This window comes from Puma concolor, chromosome B3 (genome assembly GCF_028749965.1).
Source record: "Puma concolor isolate L17-30 chromosome B3, mPumCon1.1.hap2, whole genome shotgun sequence".
NCBI classification, from domain to species: domain Eukaryota; kingdom Metazoa; phylum Chordata; class Mammalia; order Carnivora; family Felidae; genus Puma; species Puma concolor.
In genome coordinates this window covers 78,168,501-78,188,226 of record NC_141672.1, presented here as the reverse complement: position 1 = coordinate 78,188,226, position 19,726 = coordinate 78,168,501, and the positions used below count along the sequence as shown (strand labels likewise).

The following is a 19,726-nucleotide window of genomic DNA, read 5'->3' as shown; positions in this document are numbered from 1 at the left end:
CAGGAATAAATTAACATAGTACCTAAATTATTAAGTATGTATTCATCCTACTTAAGACAATAGCTCCTTCATGCATTTTAATGGTGTTTATTTACATTTAAGCATGTTACTATTTGACTTAATAATATATTTTTATTTTTTTAATTAGTTTCTAATTTAGATTCTGTGTAAATGCATAATGGCTCTTTTCTACCCAGTGACCCTGAATTTCTGTGACTTTAACATGTGATCTTCAGTCAGCATTAAGTACAAAAAAATTCCCATGTTTACTGATATTATCAATCTATATCTTCTCTAACAATTTATGTAAACAGGTGTTATGATTCTCAAAGAAATTCTATTTTATTCATTCTTTGATCTTTTTCTACAGTCCCTCACTCATAGATGATGTTCAATAATATTTGTTGATCCAAATATACAAAAACTAAAATTTTTGGTTTCATATCAGCCAAAAGAGAATTGCTTTTATTTTCTTCTACATGCTAATTATCCCTGTATAGTTTGTAGGAAACTAAAAAAAAAAAAAAAAAATTCTCTTTTAGAGGCTCTGATTCTTTTCTTTGAAAAATAGCTCTATGTTGATAACTTATGAAGTTTTATTTAAGTATTAAAATTAATTTACTAAAGATGACTCTGAAGAAACTAAACAGGATGCATATTGAAGAATAACTGAATGCCACAACATAAGAAAACTTACCTTTAGATAGGTAGCAGCCCTGAGTTTTTCGCTGAACTCCTCTAACAGCAATAGTTATGACCATGTATATTACCTGTAAATTATATGTACATATCACCACAATAATATATACATTATAAACTATAATTGAAGTTAAAGAATATTTCATAAATGTAGAGAACTCTAAATGTTGTTTTCTTATACTCAAGCAGCTTACTTGCTTGGGAATGTACACCCTAGTTTAGGTTCTACTAATTAAGAAAAGTAGGTGGCTCTTTTTCTGGAGTGAAATTTCTCAAAAGCCTATCTTGTGAATTGTAGACCATTAACTCATTACACGTGGCACTCCATTTCTGGAAGAGAAGCCAGGAAGCCTTTGTAGGGCACAAAGAAGCTTTCTCACCTTAGGCAAAATAATCAAAATGATAGAGTCTGTCTTTAGTTTGTCTGTCTCTACTTAACCTTTGTCAACCCAGTGGTCTCTCTCCTTCTTACTACTCCATCTTTTTTTTTTTTAATTTAAACTTTATCTTAAGTGGGGTGCCTGGGTGGCTCAGTCAGTTAAGTGGCCGACTTTGGCTCAGGTCATGATCTAACGATCCAGAAGTTCCAGCCCCGCTTCGGGCTTTGTGCTGACAGCTTGGAGCCTGGAGCCTGCTTCGGATTCTGTGTCTCCGTCTCTCTCTGACCCTCCCTGTTCATGCTCTGTCTCTCTCTGTCTCAAAAATAAATAAATAATAGAAAAAAAAATTTTTAATTTAAACTTTATCTTAAAAATGCAAGGTCATCATGTTCCTTTGTCCACACACCTAGTGAAACCTGCAGTAGATGAGATAAATGTCTAAACTTCTGTTTCTTTTTCTGGAATTAAGGAAAAGTACTATAGGGGTCTGAAACTCATTTGCAAAAATCACCTGTATGGACATCTCTTGTTACTGTCATATATATATAAAAACTTTTAAAGACCTACTGTAAAGTATTAAAAGTGGTTATCTCTGGGTAAGAGAGTATAATAGTTTTTATTCTTTATCCATTTATTTATTTGCTGAGTTTTTCTTTCCTTCAATAAGCATATAATCTTTTTAATCTGAAAAAACAGCAAAGCTCTTTTTAATTTACAAGTTTCAGTTTTTTAATTTAGGAAAATCAAGTAATAAGATGAAATAAAATTATCTTTAATGAGAACACATAGAGATAATAACCATTAATTTAAATATATATCCCTAGGGGCACCTGGGTGGCTCAGTCAGTTAAGGGTCTAACTGGCTCAGGTCCTGATCTCATGGTTTGTGCCTTTGAGCCCCACCCAGTGGGCTTCGTGCTGACAGCTCAGAGCCTGGAGCCTGCTTCGGATTCTGTGTCTCCCTCTCTCTTTCTGCCCCTCTCCTGCTTGTGCTCTGTCTCTCTCAAAAACTAAATATTAATATTTATTATCCCTATATATACAGTACATATTCTTTTATAACCTACCACTAACAATATGTCATAAATATTTCCCCATGTCAATACAGTACTTTTATACCAGTTTTTTAATGTACTTGTGGTATTTTTATTTTATGGAATTTTTCAATTTTCCCTGTTATTAACGTGTAATAACCTTGCTTTTATTTAGCTAAACTTACAATTATACATAACTATTTGTTTAGGAGCTCAGAAATTTTTGACTTATTGTACCAAAATTTATACCACTAAAATGATCTGTAAGAATATTTATTTTTCACCTCATTCTTTATTGAATTGGTCATTTGTGTGTGCGTGTGTGTGTGTGTGTGTGTGTGTATGTGTGTGTGTGTGTGTGTGTGTGTGTGTATCATGATTTTGGCTCAGGTCATGATCTCAGAGTTCATAGATGGAGCATCCCATCAGGGCTCTGCACTGAGGGGGACCTACTTGGGGCTCCCCCCCCTCCCTCCCTCCCTCCCTCCCTCCCTCCCTCCCTCCCTCCCTCCCCTTTGCACACACACGTGTGCTCTCTCTCTTCAAAAACAAAACTTAAAAAAAAGTTTTTATATAATCAATTAGATTCATTATTTTTAAAATTTATTAAAAGGCATATTACTTAATTCAGTATTTAAACAAAACATTTAAACATTAAGCAAAAGCATATTTAAGTAGTTAGGAGTTAAAGTTTGAAAGGTTTCATCTTCCAATGCTGCCTATTATTGGAAAGGGGAGTGCCAGTGTTGGGTGGGGTGGTTGTAAAGGATGGCATTTTTGTGGAAATCAAAGCCTTATATTAAAGAAAATTAAATTCTGCCCTATAAATTACAGCTATCAATAAAGAGTTGAAGGAAGGTAAGGAATGGGTTTTCTCAGCATGCTTCTCAACTTGAAATTTCTGTCTCATCTAGCTTGTCAGTTTTCCTAATACCAGGGTAAGGAGCCTTATAAATAAGCTAATCTCTTTTGCATATTCCTTGCAATTGGAAATATACTACTCCTAACCTTAATCTCTTAAAATAAGCCAAGGCTTACTATAAATATTTTCCACAGAAATATGAAAATCCCAGAGATTTTGTTGATCTGGGGATACTCTAAGACCCTGTAGGCCTATAAATGATTCCATAAGAATCCATCTAATATAGAGAGCTTTAAACACCAGAAAAATTATTATATGTTATTAATTCAGGTGAAATTTTATAAATGATAAGGAATACAGGCATGTTTTCATATAAATAGAATTCTTGGATCACTCAGTCCTGTAATTTGCAAGACACACAGTGCTCAGACTGTATAACTAGCAACCAGACCAAATATTAATCCAAATCTCTGCCTTTAACTATTTACTTTTGAGTAATTCCATTAATTATGTACCCTATAAACTTAAAAAAGCATGTGCCCTTCCACCCCAAAATTATTATAATGTAGATTAAAGGTAAAAGAACAAACAGGGGTGCCTGGGTGGCTCAGTCAGTTAAGTGTCTGACTTAGACTCAGGTCAGGATCTCATGGTTCCTGAGTTCGAGCCCTGTGTCAGGCTCTGTGCTGACAGCTCAGAGCCTGGAGCCTGCTTATAAATCTGTGTGTCCCTCTCCCCGCCCCCCCCTGCCCTCCCCTGCTTGTGCTCTCTCTCTCTCAAAAATAAACATTAAAAAAAAAAATCTTTGAAGTGAAAACAACTCCAAAAGAGACAAACTACAAGTCACATATAATAAAGAAAATGGGCTCTCCAACTTTTCCTAATGAAAGTGAGCTAGAGATTTTTATGTATGTTACTCTTTCTGAGCACTATATTACGGACACTTTACTCACTAGCTGAGTCACCAAAGCCAGTACACAAATACTATAAGATCCGTAAAATAATAGAGACTGAAGTAATCATTGTAGTTCACATTAAACTAAGAATGGTTCAGTGCACACAGTGTTTATAAATTGCCCATCAATAGTTTTTAATTAGAAGAACCAATGATGCCATTAAAATAACTGAAATAACTAAATATAATCATTTTTTTTTATTTCACTGATTTTTCCACTTCGAAAACCTTTTTTGGTTTCATCCAGTTACTTAGAAATGATGTGTTGTGTGTGTATGTACACATATATGTATGTATAATACTTGATTCAGTCATTTCCAAAGCACAAGGTCTAAAAAAAATCTAGAAGTTATTAAATACAGAATAAACTTGGATTATTATATGTACCCTATAATTTTTGGATGAGATAATTAGCTTCCATTTCTTGTGTGCTTATTATGTGCTAAGAATTCTATAAGAATGTAGGCAGAAATATAGACATATACAGAAGTATAAAGTATATATATATACATATATATATATCCTACTAGATTATGCACACATATACAATCTTCAGCAAAAAATGCATATATATACATATTATATGTACATATAAAATCTAGAATGCACACAATAACCCTTCAAGTATATTCTATCATTATATTACCAAATCTCAAGTTAAATAATATGGGAAGCAAGTAACAAGGCCAAAATTTTCATTGTAAAAATCGTATGCTAAGCATTCTAATAATGGTATGTTGGCATAACTATTTGCATGGAAATCAGTGCAACAACTTAAAAACTATATGTGTGTCTATATGTGTAAAGAAGCAAGTGAATTTAAGCAAATATATTGACCATTAACTGTGTCACTACACTAGGTGCCATATAATCAGAAGTAAGCTTAAAGATAACAGTCGCTGAGTGTGCAGAAGAGGGTCTGAAGTTTAGTTCCATGAGGAAAAATGAACTCAATCAGAACATTAAGAGGGAGCTCAAACATGCATATACAAAGTCAATCTCATTCCTATAATTAAAGTATTATACTAAAATAGTTCATTTACAGAGACCTATTTGAAGTGGCAGAAGTATTAAAACTTACATGAATCAACATTCAGTTGCCATACAGATTCACTAAGAGAGGTTGGAATTTGTTTACTGTTTTATTTCAGAAGTGTCACATGTATAACCTGAGGTGTCACGACGATATGAGAAATGTTCTTTTCATATGGCTTGCAATAATCCTTGTGCTTTACACATTTTATTTAAAAGGAAGTAAGGGTGACCATGTATTTCTCAATGATGCATAATTTTGTCCCACTGGGACCATTGTTAACAAGCACTTTTATATTAGAGACCAGTAAATATTATTTCTATCTAGGGATTCACATTACTGAAAAATCATGTTCCCAATCTATCTACACATTAGTTACTTTAATGCCTTACTATAACTGATATAGCATTCATTTTCTGTGAAAATATATCCAAAGGCAAGGTTCTGAGTGTTTTAATTAGACTGTTCTTATAAAGTAACTCATTCTCTCTGCAGGTTCAATTCTGTCCCAATCACTAATATTAGCACTTTTGTGGAATACCTATTGTTTTAGGCCTCATTCTAATACTGTAAAGATAGGTATAGCAAAATATTACAATATTGCAAAACTATAAATCACTTAGGCCAAATAGAATATGTCACTTTTGTCTGTATTCCCCAATTAAATTTAATTCAGAAATTTATAAAAATTGAATACTACATGCAAAACTGCAAATAAGATTTCAAAACGTAAGACAAAGCGCTTATCTGTAAGTAGCTTGCAAATGTGAAGGGCAATTAAAATAAACAATGTAACATAAAATTCAAATAGAAGACCATATGTATTATAAATATATGTATATATGTACATGCATAAATTTAAAAATTTTTTTGATTTTTTTTAAATGTTTGTTTATTTTTGAGAGAGACAGAGGCAGAATGCCAGTGGGTTAGGGGCAGAGAGAGAGGGAGACACAGAATCCAAAGCAGGCTCCAGGCTCCGAGCCGTCAGCACAGAGCCCGATGTGGGGCTCGAACTCACAAAGCTGTGAGATCATGACCTGAGCCGAAGTCAGGCGCTCAACCGACTGAGCCACCCAGGCACCCCACATTTAAAATATATTTATAAATATATGTACAATATACATTTATAATGTTTTAAATATATGTATATGTGTATACACATATTTATAATATATAGTATGTTTATAAATATATATGTATAATGCATATATACACTTTATAATATGCGGAACATCAGGAGAGATTATATTTTGTTGGAAAGTTCAGAAAAGATAAAAGTGAAAATAAGGAAAAGAGGCTGGAGGAAAAGGATGAGGTAAATACAAAAGAGACAGAAGAAGACAAAAATGTATATTTGCAAAGGACCTTAAATGAGACATAAATGTTGTGAAAGGCAGAGATGGTGATGGAAGATTCCATGACACATACAGACAAACATAAAGGCATGAGCAAAGAAAATTATAAGTAATCCAAGAACAGATGCTCTAGATTGGCTAGAGTATAGCATATGTCAGAGTTTTATTGGACCATATTTTAGAGTATCTTAAATACAGTTCTTAGGATTTTGTAACTGTTGGAAAATGGAATGCTACTCACCTTTTCAGTGCAGGGGAATATGCTTTAGGAATATGTATCTGGCAGGGGTTGGAGAATTAACTAAAGCATATAAAACGCTAGAGGTGAGTACTTCAAAACTCTCTTGTATGCCTACTGAAGTTGAGAATGGGTATAGGCGAAGAAGGACAAAGGAAATAAAAATTTGGGGGATTGGATATTCAGACTTAATTGTCTGCAAGCAAGTATCAAGAGGGAAAGAAATCAGAATATAAAAAAAAAAAAACCAGGAAGTACCAGAGGGATCTCTAGTCCAGGGCATTTCAAACTTTGATTCATGGAACCCTGGAGGTATTGTGCAAGTGGCCCTACGTATTCCTAAAGGGAAGTGAAGGTTCCAGATCTCCCTCTAATCTACCTTTGTAAGACCAGGTTTACAATTATCTGTTGACATAGTAAACTCCTATAGTTTCACATTTTAACAAAAAGTTTGTCAGTGCTTATTTTTATTTTGGCTGAGAAAAAAATTAAGTAGGTACCTTCTGCACATGAGGAAATGAAATTCAAGGAAGTTGAACTGTAGAACAGATCTGAGGGTAAAAACTATGTCTCCTAACTGAAAGTCCAACCCTTTCCACCACAGTGGACAAATTAGTTCAACCAGTAACAGTATTGGAAAAAGGGTGCCCCTTGCAGTAGGAATATTTTGTAGACTTTTAGATACTCAGTAGCTGCTTATAAATCACTTTGAGGAGGGGACATTTTTGCTTAGAACTTTTCTATACGTTTGGGAAATAAATTAGCGTTTTTATTTAGAACCTTTCTGTGGAATGTGAGTAAAAACATAGCTTTTACTTTCACTATGTTTATACAGAGAGTGTTTTTTGGCCTTAATAGCAGTAAAGCCTATTGATTAAACAATATTTACTGAATGCCTACCATGTACCAGGAAATTTTCCAAGCTTGATGGATATAGCAGTGAATAAAACAAAACGCCTGCCCTCAATGAAGCTTTTATCAGGTAGTTGGGAGAAGCAGACAGTGAACAAAATAAATAAGTATACAATATACCTTGTCAGATGGTAGTAAATGCTATGGAGCAAAATATAAAGCAAGGAAGCGTGATAGATACTGTTGAAGGTGTTGCAGTTGTAGATGTAGTTGTTAGAGAAGACTTCACTGAAAGGATTCGTTTAAGAAAAGACCTGAAGGAAGTGAAGAAGTAAGACATACAGATATCAAAAGGAAGAGCATTTCTTCCAGGAGGGATATCAAATGCAAAGAGCCTGAGGTAGGTGCCTGGAATTTTCTAGAAACATTAACAAGAACAGGTTGACTAAAGCAGGGTGAACAAAGATGAGAAATGTTTGAGTCAAATTAGAAGAACCAGACATATTGGGGCTTACGGGTCACTGTAACAACTATAACAACTGTAACACTGTAACAACTGTAACAACTATAGTTTCAATATGCATGAAACAGATGAAACCTTTGGAAGGTTCTGAGCAGAAAAGTGAAACAATATGACAGATCTTATTAGGATTACTTTAACTGCCATATTAGAGTAGATTGAAAAGTGTGGAAACATAGAAATTTACTAGGAGTAAGTACTTGTAATAATCTAAACAAATGATGATGATTTGGATCCGGTGGTAGCAGTAAAGGTTAGAGGTTGTGAGAAGTGGTCAGATTCTGAGAATACTTTGAAAATAGACTCAGTAGAATTTGCTGATCTATAACAAGAGATGTAAGAGACAGTATGGAGGATAATTCCAAAGCCCTTGGACTGATCAGTTGGAAAGATGAAGATTACATTAACTGAAATTGATTTCTCCATTTACTTGAAGGAACAGGTATTTGAGGGTTTTGGGGGAGTCCAGTTTTAGACTGGTTAAATCTGGGACAGAGGATATCCAAGTGAGGATGGATAATGAAGTCTGGAAATTGAAGGAGAGGTCCAGTTAAAAATATAAAGCTATGTCTCATCACCATATATTTTTTAAAGCGTTGCAGTTAAATGAGATCAACGGTGGAGAAAGACTCATGGTAAAGACTCTCAAGGAATGAGCTCTGGGGTAATCTAAGAGGTCAGAGAAAGGAGGAGGGATCCAAAAGAGATTCAGAAAGCACCTCCAAAAATATATAAAGGAAGCCAGTGTTCTAAAGGCTAAATGAAGAGTGTTTCAACAGGGAGAGTGTGAGCAGCTGTATCAAATATTGTACAACTGTGATAGATCAATTAGGATGAGGATTGGGAATTGATCTCTGGATATAGCAATAGAGAAGTCACTAGTAACCTTGAAAGAAGCAGTTTTAGTGGAATATGGAGATAAAAGCCTTACTGAAGTGGGCGCAAGAGAGAAAAAGAAGAGAACTATTGGAGGTAGCATGAACAAGTCTTCAGAGGTTTCCCCATAAATATTTTGTTTATGGACAAGGACAAAGTTGAGAAGTGGATCAAGAGCTAGAGAAGAATTGATAACAAAAGGTTTTTCTTTTTTGCTGTTTCTTTTTATTTAAAAAATTAACTGTAAATGGTGAAAAAGTTCAAGAAGGAAAGCAAAATTGATTACATAAAAATGAGGGAAAAAATAGTTGAAACCTTGAAGCCCATGAAAGAAAACAATGAATTAAAAAAATCATCTGTGTTGTTTTTGTTTTGTAACAAATGCAGAAGACAATGAAAGTTATGGAGATGCTGAAAAAAATCATGTATATGAAGGAACTATCAAATTATGTTAGCCTAAAGAAAGACAAAAGAAAATCTTAAACACCTGCCCAAATATGTAATGACCTAATCAATGATTATAAATTTTAAAATTTATTCTGGGAAGGTACTCTAAGACTGGTTCTTCTATATGGGAATTTTAATTAATTTAAAATTTATCATTGTCAGTGACCTAAAGTAATAAGTAGGTATTTAACATGTATAATTTGAATTAAAATCTTACATCTCTGGGAAAAAGTTGATGAGGAAAATATAATTCTGAGTGCTCCTTTGGGCATTTGCAATATAAGTCATGATCCTAACTTGTGTTTGATACACAGAATCCATTGAATATACTTTCAAATTAATAGATGTAAAATAAAATAATGAACAATTAATGGTTTTTTTTCCATTATGGTTAAATTCTTATTTTCTCATCTCCTTTAGTTTACTTATCATAATTGAATGAGTAAATAATTTAGTAAATGAGGACATTATATTGTAGAAGTACATGTATAGAAAATTAAATACTTTTCTGTAAGAGAAAATCAGACCTCAATAAATAGATTGTCATATTCCAGAGTGGAGAAACTGAATATTATATAAACAAAATTCACGAATAGTTTCAAATAATTATGCAATCCAAACTGAGCCACACTATGATATTGTGCGAAGTATATGAGGTATATTGACAATTTGTTTCCAAAATTAATTAATTTACTTATTTATTTATGTAAAATATGTTTATTGGAGTGTTGGTGTGTAACAAAACAATAGGGGGACCTCAAAATACAACAGCAGAAAGTTATTTAAATTAGGAATCCCATTACAATTTTGTAACAACTCTGAGGTTATGCTATGCTCGCCACAAGCATAACTACCATTTTTACCATGCAACACTATTTCAATATCATTGACTGTATTCCCTATGCTGTACCTTTTATTCCTGTGACTTATCTGTTCTATAACTGTAAGCCTTTATCTCTCACTTCCCCTTACCCATTTTGCTCATGCCTCCATCTTTTCCCTATGGCAACCATGAGATTGTTTTTGTATTTATAGGTTGATCATACACTTTGTTTCCTTATTCATTTGTTTTTTATATTCCACATAGAAGTGAAATTGTATGTTGTTCATCTTTCTCTCACTTATTTACTTAATATTATACTCTCTAGGTCTATCCGTGTTGTCACAAATGGCAAAAATCTCATCTTTTTATGGCTGAATAATATTCCATTGTGTATATACCGTATCTTCTTTATTCATCTATCAATGAGCACTTTGGTTGCTTCCTTATCTTGACTATTTTAAATAATGCTGCATTTAACATAGGGGTGCACATATTTTTTCAAATTAGTGGTTTTGTTTTCTTTAGGTGAATAGCTAGTAGCAGAATTATTGGATAATATAGTATTTCTATTTTTTATGTTTTTGAGGAACCTTAATACTGTTTTTCACAGTATATTAACTTACATTCCCACCAACAGTGCACCAGGGTTCCTTTTTTTCCACATCCTCACCAACACTTTTTATTTCTTTCCTTTTGATGCTAGCCATTCTTACAGATGTAAGATGATTTCTCATTGTGGTTTTGATTTGCATTTGCCTGAAGATTAGTGATATCAAGCATCTTTTCATGTATCTATTGGTCATCTGTATATCTTCTTTGGAAAAATGCCTATTAAGGACCTCTTCCCATTTTTCAGATTGTTTGGGGGATCTTTGGTGCTGAGTTGTATAACTTCTTTATATATTTTGGATATTAATCCCTTTTCAGATACATTAGGACTTTTAAATATCTGGGAAAATGTTTATGATATAAGGTATGGAATACACCAGTATACTTACAATATTAAACCTGAGTGACCACAGTTGACTCCAGTGTTGCTGCAGAAATGAGGTGTTTTAGGCCAGTTGTCACCTGTCTCTGTTGCTGTTACCTGGCTGTGTAGCCTGGGTGGGGACCTGGCTCAGTGTTCCTGCTGCCTTTATCCCCTTGGCCACCTCCATCTGTGCTGATAAACTCCCATCTGCTCCTGATCAGCTCAACTGTACTTTTCTTATTCACAGTGTGAGCTATACTTCATACTCTAAATGACAGAGTTCCAAAATGTCATGCCCAGCATCCTAGTCCAGGATTTAAGGTTTTTCCAAAACCAGAGGAATACACATTCATTGGAATATATGTTCAGTGCATCTGATTTAAGTTCCTGTGATGGGTTCATGGCAAACTTTAATAATTTTCCGAAGATTCATAGAATAATCTCATAGTCTGCCCTGTACTTTTTGAACAGAAGGGCTCAGTTTATAATGCGTGTTGTTTCCTGCTACTTTCCTTGAAGCATGCAGTGGTATGGATGATCCTGATTTGGGTGTTTACAAAATAAACCCTTGTATTGTGAAATGAGCAGAATAATTGGCATAAAGCCTCAAGTAGAACCAAGGATAATATGTGATTTTAAGGAAGAACACAGGGGTTGCCTGGGTGGCTCAGTCAGTTAAGGATCTGACTCTGGCTCAGCTCATTATCTCACAGCTTGTGAGTTCAAGCCCCATGTTGGACTCTGTGCTGACAGCTCAGAGCCTGGAGCCTGCTTTGGATTCTGTGTTCCCCTCTCTCTTTGCCCCTCCCCTGCTCATGCTCTATCTCTCAAAAAATAAATAATAAAAAATGTTTTAAATAAAAATTTTAAACAGGAAGAACACAGGCAACTCCAATAACTTTTCCTTACTATGGAGTTATAGAGTTAATACAGTTTCACAGTATGACAGAAAAGATACTGCATGTGGCATATCCGTAGCAGTCATTGCTGTCTGGGTAATCTTTGATTATAATGATAATACCAAGAAAGAAGCAACAGTACGGTACAACCTAAAAATCTAAGATGACAGTGACAGTGTCCCACGATGAAGTTCTTGGGACAAGTTACACTCACAGTCCCAGTGATTGCATAGCATGAGTAGTATACCTCCCCAGAGTAAATGTTAGACTGTATTTTTTTTTTTTTTTATCAGTTGAGGCTACCATTCTAGAGTGAGACCATCTTGGAGGAAGTTGGGGTGGTACATGACACTGGGGCAACAAAATATGTTTCCAGTTCATAATGTTTAGTGATCTCCAAAGTAACTACATTTGCATTTCCTGCCTTCCCTTTAGACTGGTGTGCCCCAAAAATACCTGATACAGAGCATGTATGATGGGAGTCTCGTTCTGTTTTCACAAGGTCTTATTGTCAGATGTCTAAAGCTTCATGTGCTCCCATATTTTGATGTCAACACAATTTTACAAATAAAATGGTAAGAAGAATAAATGGTACCAGACCAACATCAAGTGATTTTATAAAGCTGTACAAAAATGTGTGTGAAGACTCTTAAGTTCTGTATGAGGGGCAGAAAAGATGAAGGTGAATTTTAAAAGTATTACCTTGAGGGGCACCTGGATGTCTCAGTCAGTTAAGTATCCTACTCTTTTATAAAAGAGTATATAAAAAATTTATATATAAAATATATTGATATATATATTTATATATATATAAATTATATAGATATATATATTTATATATATATAAATTATATATAAAATTTATTGTCAAATTGGTTTCATACAACACCCAGTGCTCATCCCAAAAGGTGCCCTCCTCAATGCCCATCGCCGACTTTCCCCTCTCCCCAACACCCCATCAACCCTCAGTTTGTTCTCAGTATTTAAGAGTCTCTTATGTTTTGCCTCCTTCCCTCCCTGTAACTTTTTCCCCCTACCCCTCCCCACTGGTCTTCTGTTAAGTTTCTCAGGATCCACATATGAGTGAAACCATATGGTATCTGTCTTTCTCTGCCTGACTTATTTCGTTTAGCATAATACTCTCCAGTTCCATCCATGTTGCTACAAAGGGCCATATTTCATTCTTTCGCATTGCCACGTAGTACTCCATTGTGTCTATAAACCACAATTGCTTTATCCATTCATCAGTTGATGGACATTTAGGATCTTTCCATAATTTGGCTATTGTTGAGAGTGCTGCTATAAACATTGGGGTACAAGTGGCCCTATGCATCAGCACTCTTGTATCCCTTGGGTAAATTCCTAGCAGTGTTATTGCTGGGTCATAGGGTAGATCTATTTTTAATTTTTTGAGGAACCTCCACACTGTTTTCCAGAGCGGCTGCACAAGTTTGCATTCCCACCAACAGTGCAAGAGGGCTCCCATTTCTCCACATCCTATCCAGCATCTATAGTCTCCTGATTTGTTCATTTAGTCACTCTGACTGGCATGAGGTGGTATCTCAGTGTGGTTTTGATTTGTATTTCCCTGATGAGGAATGACGTTGAGCATCTTTTCATGTGCCTGTTGGCCATCTGGATTTCTTCTTTAGAAAAGGGTCTATTCATGTCTTCTGCCCATTTCTTCACTGGATTATTTGTTTTTCAGGTGTGGAGTTTGGTGAGTTCTTTATACATTTTGGATACTAGCCCTTTGTTCGAAATGTCATTTGCAAATATCTTTTCCCATTCAGTCAGTTGCCTTTTAGTTTTGTTGATTGTTTCCTTTGCAGTACAGAAGCTTTTTATCTTCATGAGGTCCCAATAGTTCATTTTTTGCTTTTAATTCCCTTGACTTTGGAGCTGTGTCAAGTAAGAAATTGCTGCAGCTGAGGTCAGAGAGGTTTTTTCCTGCTTTCTCCTCTAGGGTTTTGATGGTTTCCTGTCTCACATTCAGGTCCTTTATCCATTTTGAGTTTATTTTTGTGACTGGTATAAGTGGTCTAGTTTCATTCTTCTGCATGTTGCTGTCTGTTAAAGCACCATTTGTTAAAGAGACTATCTTTTTTCCATTGGATATTGTTTCCTGCTTTGTCAAAGATTAGTTGGCCATACGTTTGTGGGTCCATTTCTGGGTTCTCTATTCTATTCCATTGGTCTTTGTGTCTGTTTTTGTGCCAATACCATGCTCTCTTGATGATTACAGCTTTGTAGTAGAGGCTAAAGTCTGGGATTGTGATGCCTCCCGCTTTGGTGGTCTTCTTCAATATTACTTTGGCTATTTGGGGCCTTTTGTGGGTCCATACAAATTTTAGGATTGCTTGTTCTAGCTTTGAGAAGAATGCTGGTGCAATTTTGATTAGAATTGCATTGAATGTGTAGATTGCTAAGAGTATCCTGCCCTTAATCTTGGCTCAGGTCATGATCTCATGATTCATGAGTTTGAGCCCTGTGTCAGGCTTGGCACTGGCAGTGTAGAGCTGCTTGAGACTCTCTGTCTGTCTCTCTCTCTCTCTCTGCCCCTCCCCTGCTCTCTCTCTCTCTCTCTCTCTCTCTCTCTCTCTCTCAAAATAACTAAAAATTAAAAAAGAGTATCACCTTGAATTTTTGTGAAATTATTTTTTAATGCTAAATGGATTTTTTTTGATGGATTGCACGAACTTTTTTATGTTAAATGTGTGAAAACAGGAATACTCATAGGATTGTTTTTACTACTGGAACTAAATTAGAGATTACTTGGAATATTTTAGACCATAAAAGAAACAGCATTTTTTGGGCACCTGGGTGGCTCAGTCAGTTAAGCATCCAACTCTTGATTTCGGCTCAGGTTATGATCTCACTGTTCGTAAGTTCAAGCTCCACTTCAGGCCCCATGCTGACAGTGTGGAGCCTGCCTGGGATTTTCTGCCTCCCTCTCTCTCTCTTTCCCTTTTTCTCTCTCTCTCCCTCTCTCTCAGTAATAAATCAACATTTTTAAAAAGAAACAACATTGTTTTGTTTATCCAATATGGATATCCACTGAAATTTTTATGAAATTATTTTCATAAAATTTAAATTACATAATAATTTGTGAAACATCCTGTCACTGATTTTAGGTAGCATATATAGGCAATTTATTAGATTAGAAACTGCATAATCATGTGGGATTTCTTTACTATAACTATATAACAAAGAACATACATTACATTTATCATTTCAAACAAATAAGGTAACTTTTAAAACAATGGTAACAACAAGAGAAAAATAAGTCAATGTTTTCTCAAGTTTCTTCTTGTCTGCTCAATTCAGCAAATCTAGTCTTGTGAGAGACAGGTGGAAAAGCAGCCTGTAACTCACATACCTGGTCTTCAGCTTGTGCATTGCTGATTTCACCTCTTTGTTTCTCAATGTGTAGATAATGGGGTTCAATATAGGTGTGAAGACCGTAGAGAACACAGAAAGGACTTTATCCACCGGGAAGTTGCTGAAAGGCCAGGCATAGATGAAGATACAGGGCCCGAAAAACAGGGTCACTACAGTGACGTGGGCAGTCAGAATACTGCAGGCCTTGGCCCTGCCCACTGAGGAATGATGTTGTACAGTGATTAGGATGACTGTGTAAGAGATCAGCAAGAGTAAGAATGAAGTCACCCCCATGAGACCACTGTCCAAAAGCATCAACAGTTCAGGAACATAAGTGTCTGTGCAAGCAAGTTTAATGACCACGGTAAGGTCACAGTAATAACTGTCCACTATGTTTGGGCCACAGAAAGGTAAGTTTATAGTGAAAGCTAACTGGCTCAGGGAGTGCATGATCCCAATGACCCAAGAGCCTACCACCAGGCCTGTACACTTGTACAAGTTCATGATGGTTGTATAATGGAGAGGTTTGCATATGGCTACATACCTGTCATAAGCCATGGCTACAAGAAGCACCATCTCACCACCAGCAAAGACATGGAGCAAGAATATCTGGGCCATGCAGCCCTCAAAGGAGATAGTCTTAGATTCATAAAGGAAGTCATGAATCATCTTGGGGGTTGCATAAGTGGCTAGAAATATATCAAGAACAGAAAGGTTACCAAGCATGATGTACATGGGTGTGTGCAGGGCAGGTTCAGAAATCACAGTGAGGACAATGAGGAGGTTGCCGAGTACAATGGCAATGTACAAGAAGTTAAACAACACGAAGAAGAAATACTGGAGCTTCCATGAACTACAGAGTCCCAGCAACACAAACTCAGCCACCCTAGAATAATTTCCTTGATCCATGGTCTCAGGCTACAAGAGAAGTACCTACAGAGAGAAACATTAATAGATTATTATCAACAGCAAGAAAAGTAGACCACAATACTGAAGGGTTTGTCTCAACATTAAAATGATTTAGAGCTAGTCCTATTAGGAAATAGTTTATCTGTAATTTTGACAGATATTTCTTCTGTCAGTTGTCCTTACTAATGAAGGAAAGCTATGAGGTGCACAGGTAGTAAATCAACAACTCCATTTCATATATTTGTGGGTTAAATCTGATGCTAAGCAAATAACAGATCAGTATTACAAAACCACGTTCCTTCCTAGTACTACCTTCCTTGCCCTGCTTCTGTTCATTATCCACTTGGGATTACCAACAAGCAGCTTCAAGTCTTAGAGAATTCTCAAGAGACCAAGTTTGCATTTACTTATCTTTTTCACTGTGGCTTTTAATATGGTTCTCCTTTGCCTCTGTCCTTTGTCTACTATTTAATCTCAACAACTACACCATTAAAAGTGTTTAATACATATTTTCTCTGAAGTTGTGATAGCTGTTTTGAAGTCAACTTCCTTGAAGCTAACATTGTATTATATGAAAATAAGTAAACAGAGATGGCAAATACATCAGAACAGAATATTGATATATAAGGTAATTATAGCAATGAAATGCAAAGATCTGATTTAGTTAAGGTAGTTGAAAAGTAGACCACTTGAAGGCCAACTATAACATGTTATTTTTCACTGCAGAAAACTTCCAAAGGAAGTAATTATATCCAAGATATAGAATTTGTAGGCTTTGATTAGGATTTCTCTAACTTACTAAAATAAGGTATATTATTTGAAAAATATTCAACAACACCATACTTTCTCATTAGGCAAAAATTGAGATAATTAACAATAAGAAATAATAAATAAGATAATACACAATTGAGATAATAACTTGCTGATAGATTATAAAATAATCAATTCTGCTTCTGTTCTGTCTGCATCTTCTTTGGAAGAATGGAGAAAACACTTCCAAAGAGACAGGAAAGGATTTGAGATTGATTTTTTTTTAATTTGTGTTTAGAAAAACAAGAATATTTTAACTGAAAGGAAGACAATTTTTTTATATATTTTTAAGAAAGAAGACTCTCACTTTTCAATTTTTGTGTTATAATTAGAAATGATAAGTGTCAATCTCTGTAAAAAAAAAAAACTGTGGTAAAAAAAAGTGATGTCAGTGAGAAAAACTATTTAACTTGAAAGTGTTTTTACATGCAGTACGTGAGCATCAAACTTTTCACAACAATCTGGTGAGGAGGAAGTTTTTGTCCTTAGTTTTCATATAAGGAAATTGAGACTCAGAAAGGTTAATGATCAGTATTATACAACTAGCAAGTAACAAATCCAGAAACTCATTCCAGTTCTTCAAAGTTCTTTTCACAGTCCCTGATAGTAGAATCTCTAATGAAACCTAAAGAGTATGGTTTAAGAATAGACAAGTGGAATTATCAAGATTGGAAAATGATAAATTAGTTTAAGAAGTTGATGCAAAACCCTATTAAATATTTCTAAATGTACCATAAATGCACTTTGTGATAACAGCACTTTCTAGTTACAAAGGTAGGAGGGGGATATGTATTTTGTTTTCCAAAATGGTTAATGCTTTTTGCTTAAAGAGATAAATTCTAGCTTAAAATTTATTAACCTGGAAAACCTTATTCCCTGGTAATATTTTCTAACTGGGTTATTGCTATATTGAACTTTACAGAGATTCTCCCCCAAAGAAACATGAAAAAAAACAGTCAAGTGAATGAACAATGAATGCTGTGACAACATAACTAAAATGGAACCATTCCAAAGAATCTTTAGATCAATAATTATCACTTGGAGTGAGAAGGGGCATCTTCCCTGGACCATTCTCTTGTGGGGAAGGGAATTCATATTCAAAAGGATAAAGTATGGGTTTAAGAAAAGATTGGGAGTAAAACTCTTCTTGACCATATTTTTTAAATTTTTTAGTCACCTATGAAATGACAACTTTATTTTAGTGAAAGTGAATGAGAAATAGATATGGGAGACAGGAGAAGAAAAATGTCAGAAATCTTCACAGAGAGTGACACTGCATCCTTCTAAATGCCAATTTTGTCTAGGTGCTGGACTGGGCTGGGATGAACTAGGATAAATATAAAGTGATGTTAGTATGTTTTTGTAGAGTCTCCTTTACTCCATTTTTTGGAAGAAAAAAAAAAAAACTTAGAACCAAAACTATCAGCTCAAATGTTACAGAACTTGATCCTTAAACCATTTTCCATTATACCCAAGTGAAATTTTCTGTACCACACTAACATGGATGTAAATATTTTGCAGTCAGGGCGAAGAAATTTTCACAAAACTGTAAGTCCAAATATTATAAGCCGTTGCTCTAAGTTTCTCTCTGTAGTTAAAGGTCATATTAATATTTTCCAAAGAGAAAATCCCAAGCAGATGGATCAAGAAAATTGTTGATATAAAATAAAGAAAACATACCTGATTTAATATCTGAAGATTTTTAAGGATGTTGAAATAAGTGTTGGCTAGTTTCAAATCAAATTCTCTTACAAGAGAGCTGTATGAAATGTGTACATATTTTTGAGCTGAGCTATCATAACTATAATAAATATTGACTTAGGCAGACTTCCTCTCAGCTCTCTGTTTCACCCTTTTCCCTTTTATCATTTCTCTATTTCATTCTAGACTGGGGATTGAACTGGGACTATGGGAGGATAGATGTGTCCCATGGTGAATGTTTTTGTCATTAGATATTCACTAGCTTGTTGAACAGGGAAAATGGCATAAGTCCGAGAACCAAATCACTATTACCTTTCTCTCAACAACAACACAGACATTTCCCCTGTGTCTTTCTTATTACCAATTACATGCACTATGTTCTGATGGTTTTAGGGAAATTTTGACATGTAGGGATTTCTGAAATACTTCATCAAGAATTGAATTTTTAGTGATACTCCCCACCTTAGTGGGAAAAATAGAAAAACTCAGAGAATATCTAATCCCCCACAATGGGGATGTATAATGAATTCCTCTTTTAATCTTTCTGTTAAACACCATTAATAGAGTATCCAGTGTGGATATATTTGTATTCTTAGCATAAATTCTACTTAATTATGATGTGTTATATGAGAATATCATAGCCTGTGTTTGATATGCTAATTTTTATGTAGGATTATTGCATATAGTTTTACAAGTGACATTGGCCTGTAGTATTTTGGAGTTATTTGTGCTACCACATCCAGTTTGGTACTGAGACAACGATAGGTTCATAAAATAAGTTGGAGTACTCAGAAAAGTCTTTTTATACCCTAGTCTTATCTGTTCTTTGAAGGATTGGAAGACATTGTACATAAACTTGAGTTTGTCTTGTGACATTGTAGATTAACTTTTTTATTTTTTTCCTCTGAGACTGAAATGTTTTTATTTTAATATATCATAGGAAAACATTAAAGAGCAGATGCATGGCTATTTTCAT

General features: G+C 34.8%; 1 protein-coding gene across 1 annotated transcript; it reads right to left on the bottom strand.

Annotated features, from left to right (window-relative positions):
- Positions 1 to 15,267: 15,267 nt before the first annotated feature.
- On the bottom strand, positions 15,268 to 16,242 carry LOC112855651 (olfactory receptor 4K15-like). Its single transcript, XM_025919264.1, has one exon. It carries the CDS (start codon positions 16,237 to 16,239, stop codon positions 15,268 to 15,270), a length of 972 nt encoding a protein of 323 aa, XP_025775049.1. The 5' UTR covers positions 16,240 to 16,242.
- Positions 16,243 to 19,726: the final 3,484 nt, after the last annotated feature.

What these genes read in the sequence shown, in the direction of transcription:
- LOC112855651 (XM_025919264.1), bottom strand. Translation starts at nt 16,239, where the DNA reads ATGGATCAAGGAAATTATTCTAGGGTGGCTGAGTTTGTGTTGCTGGGA.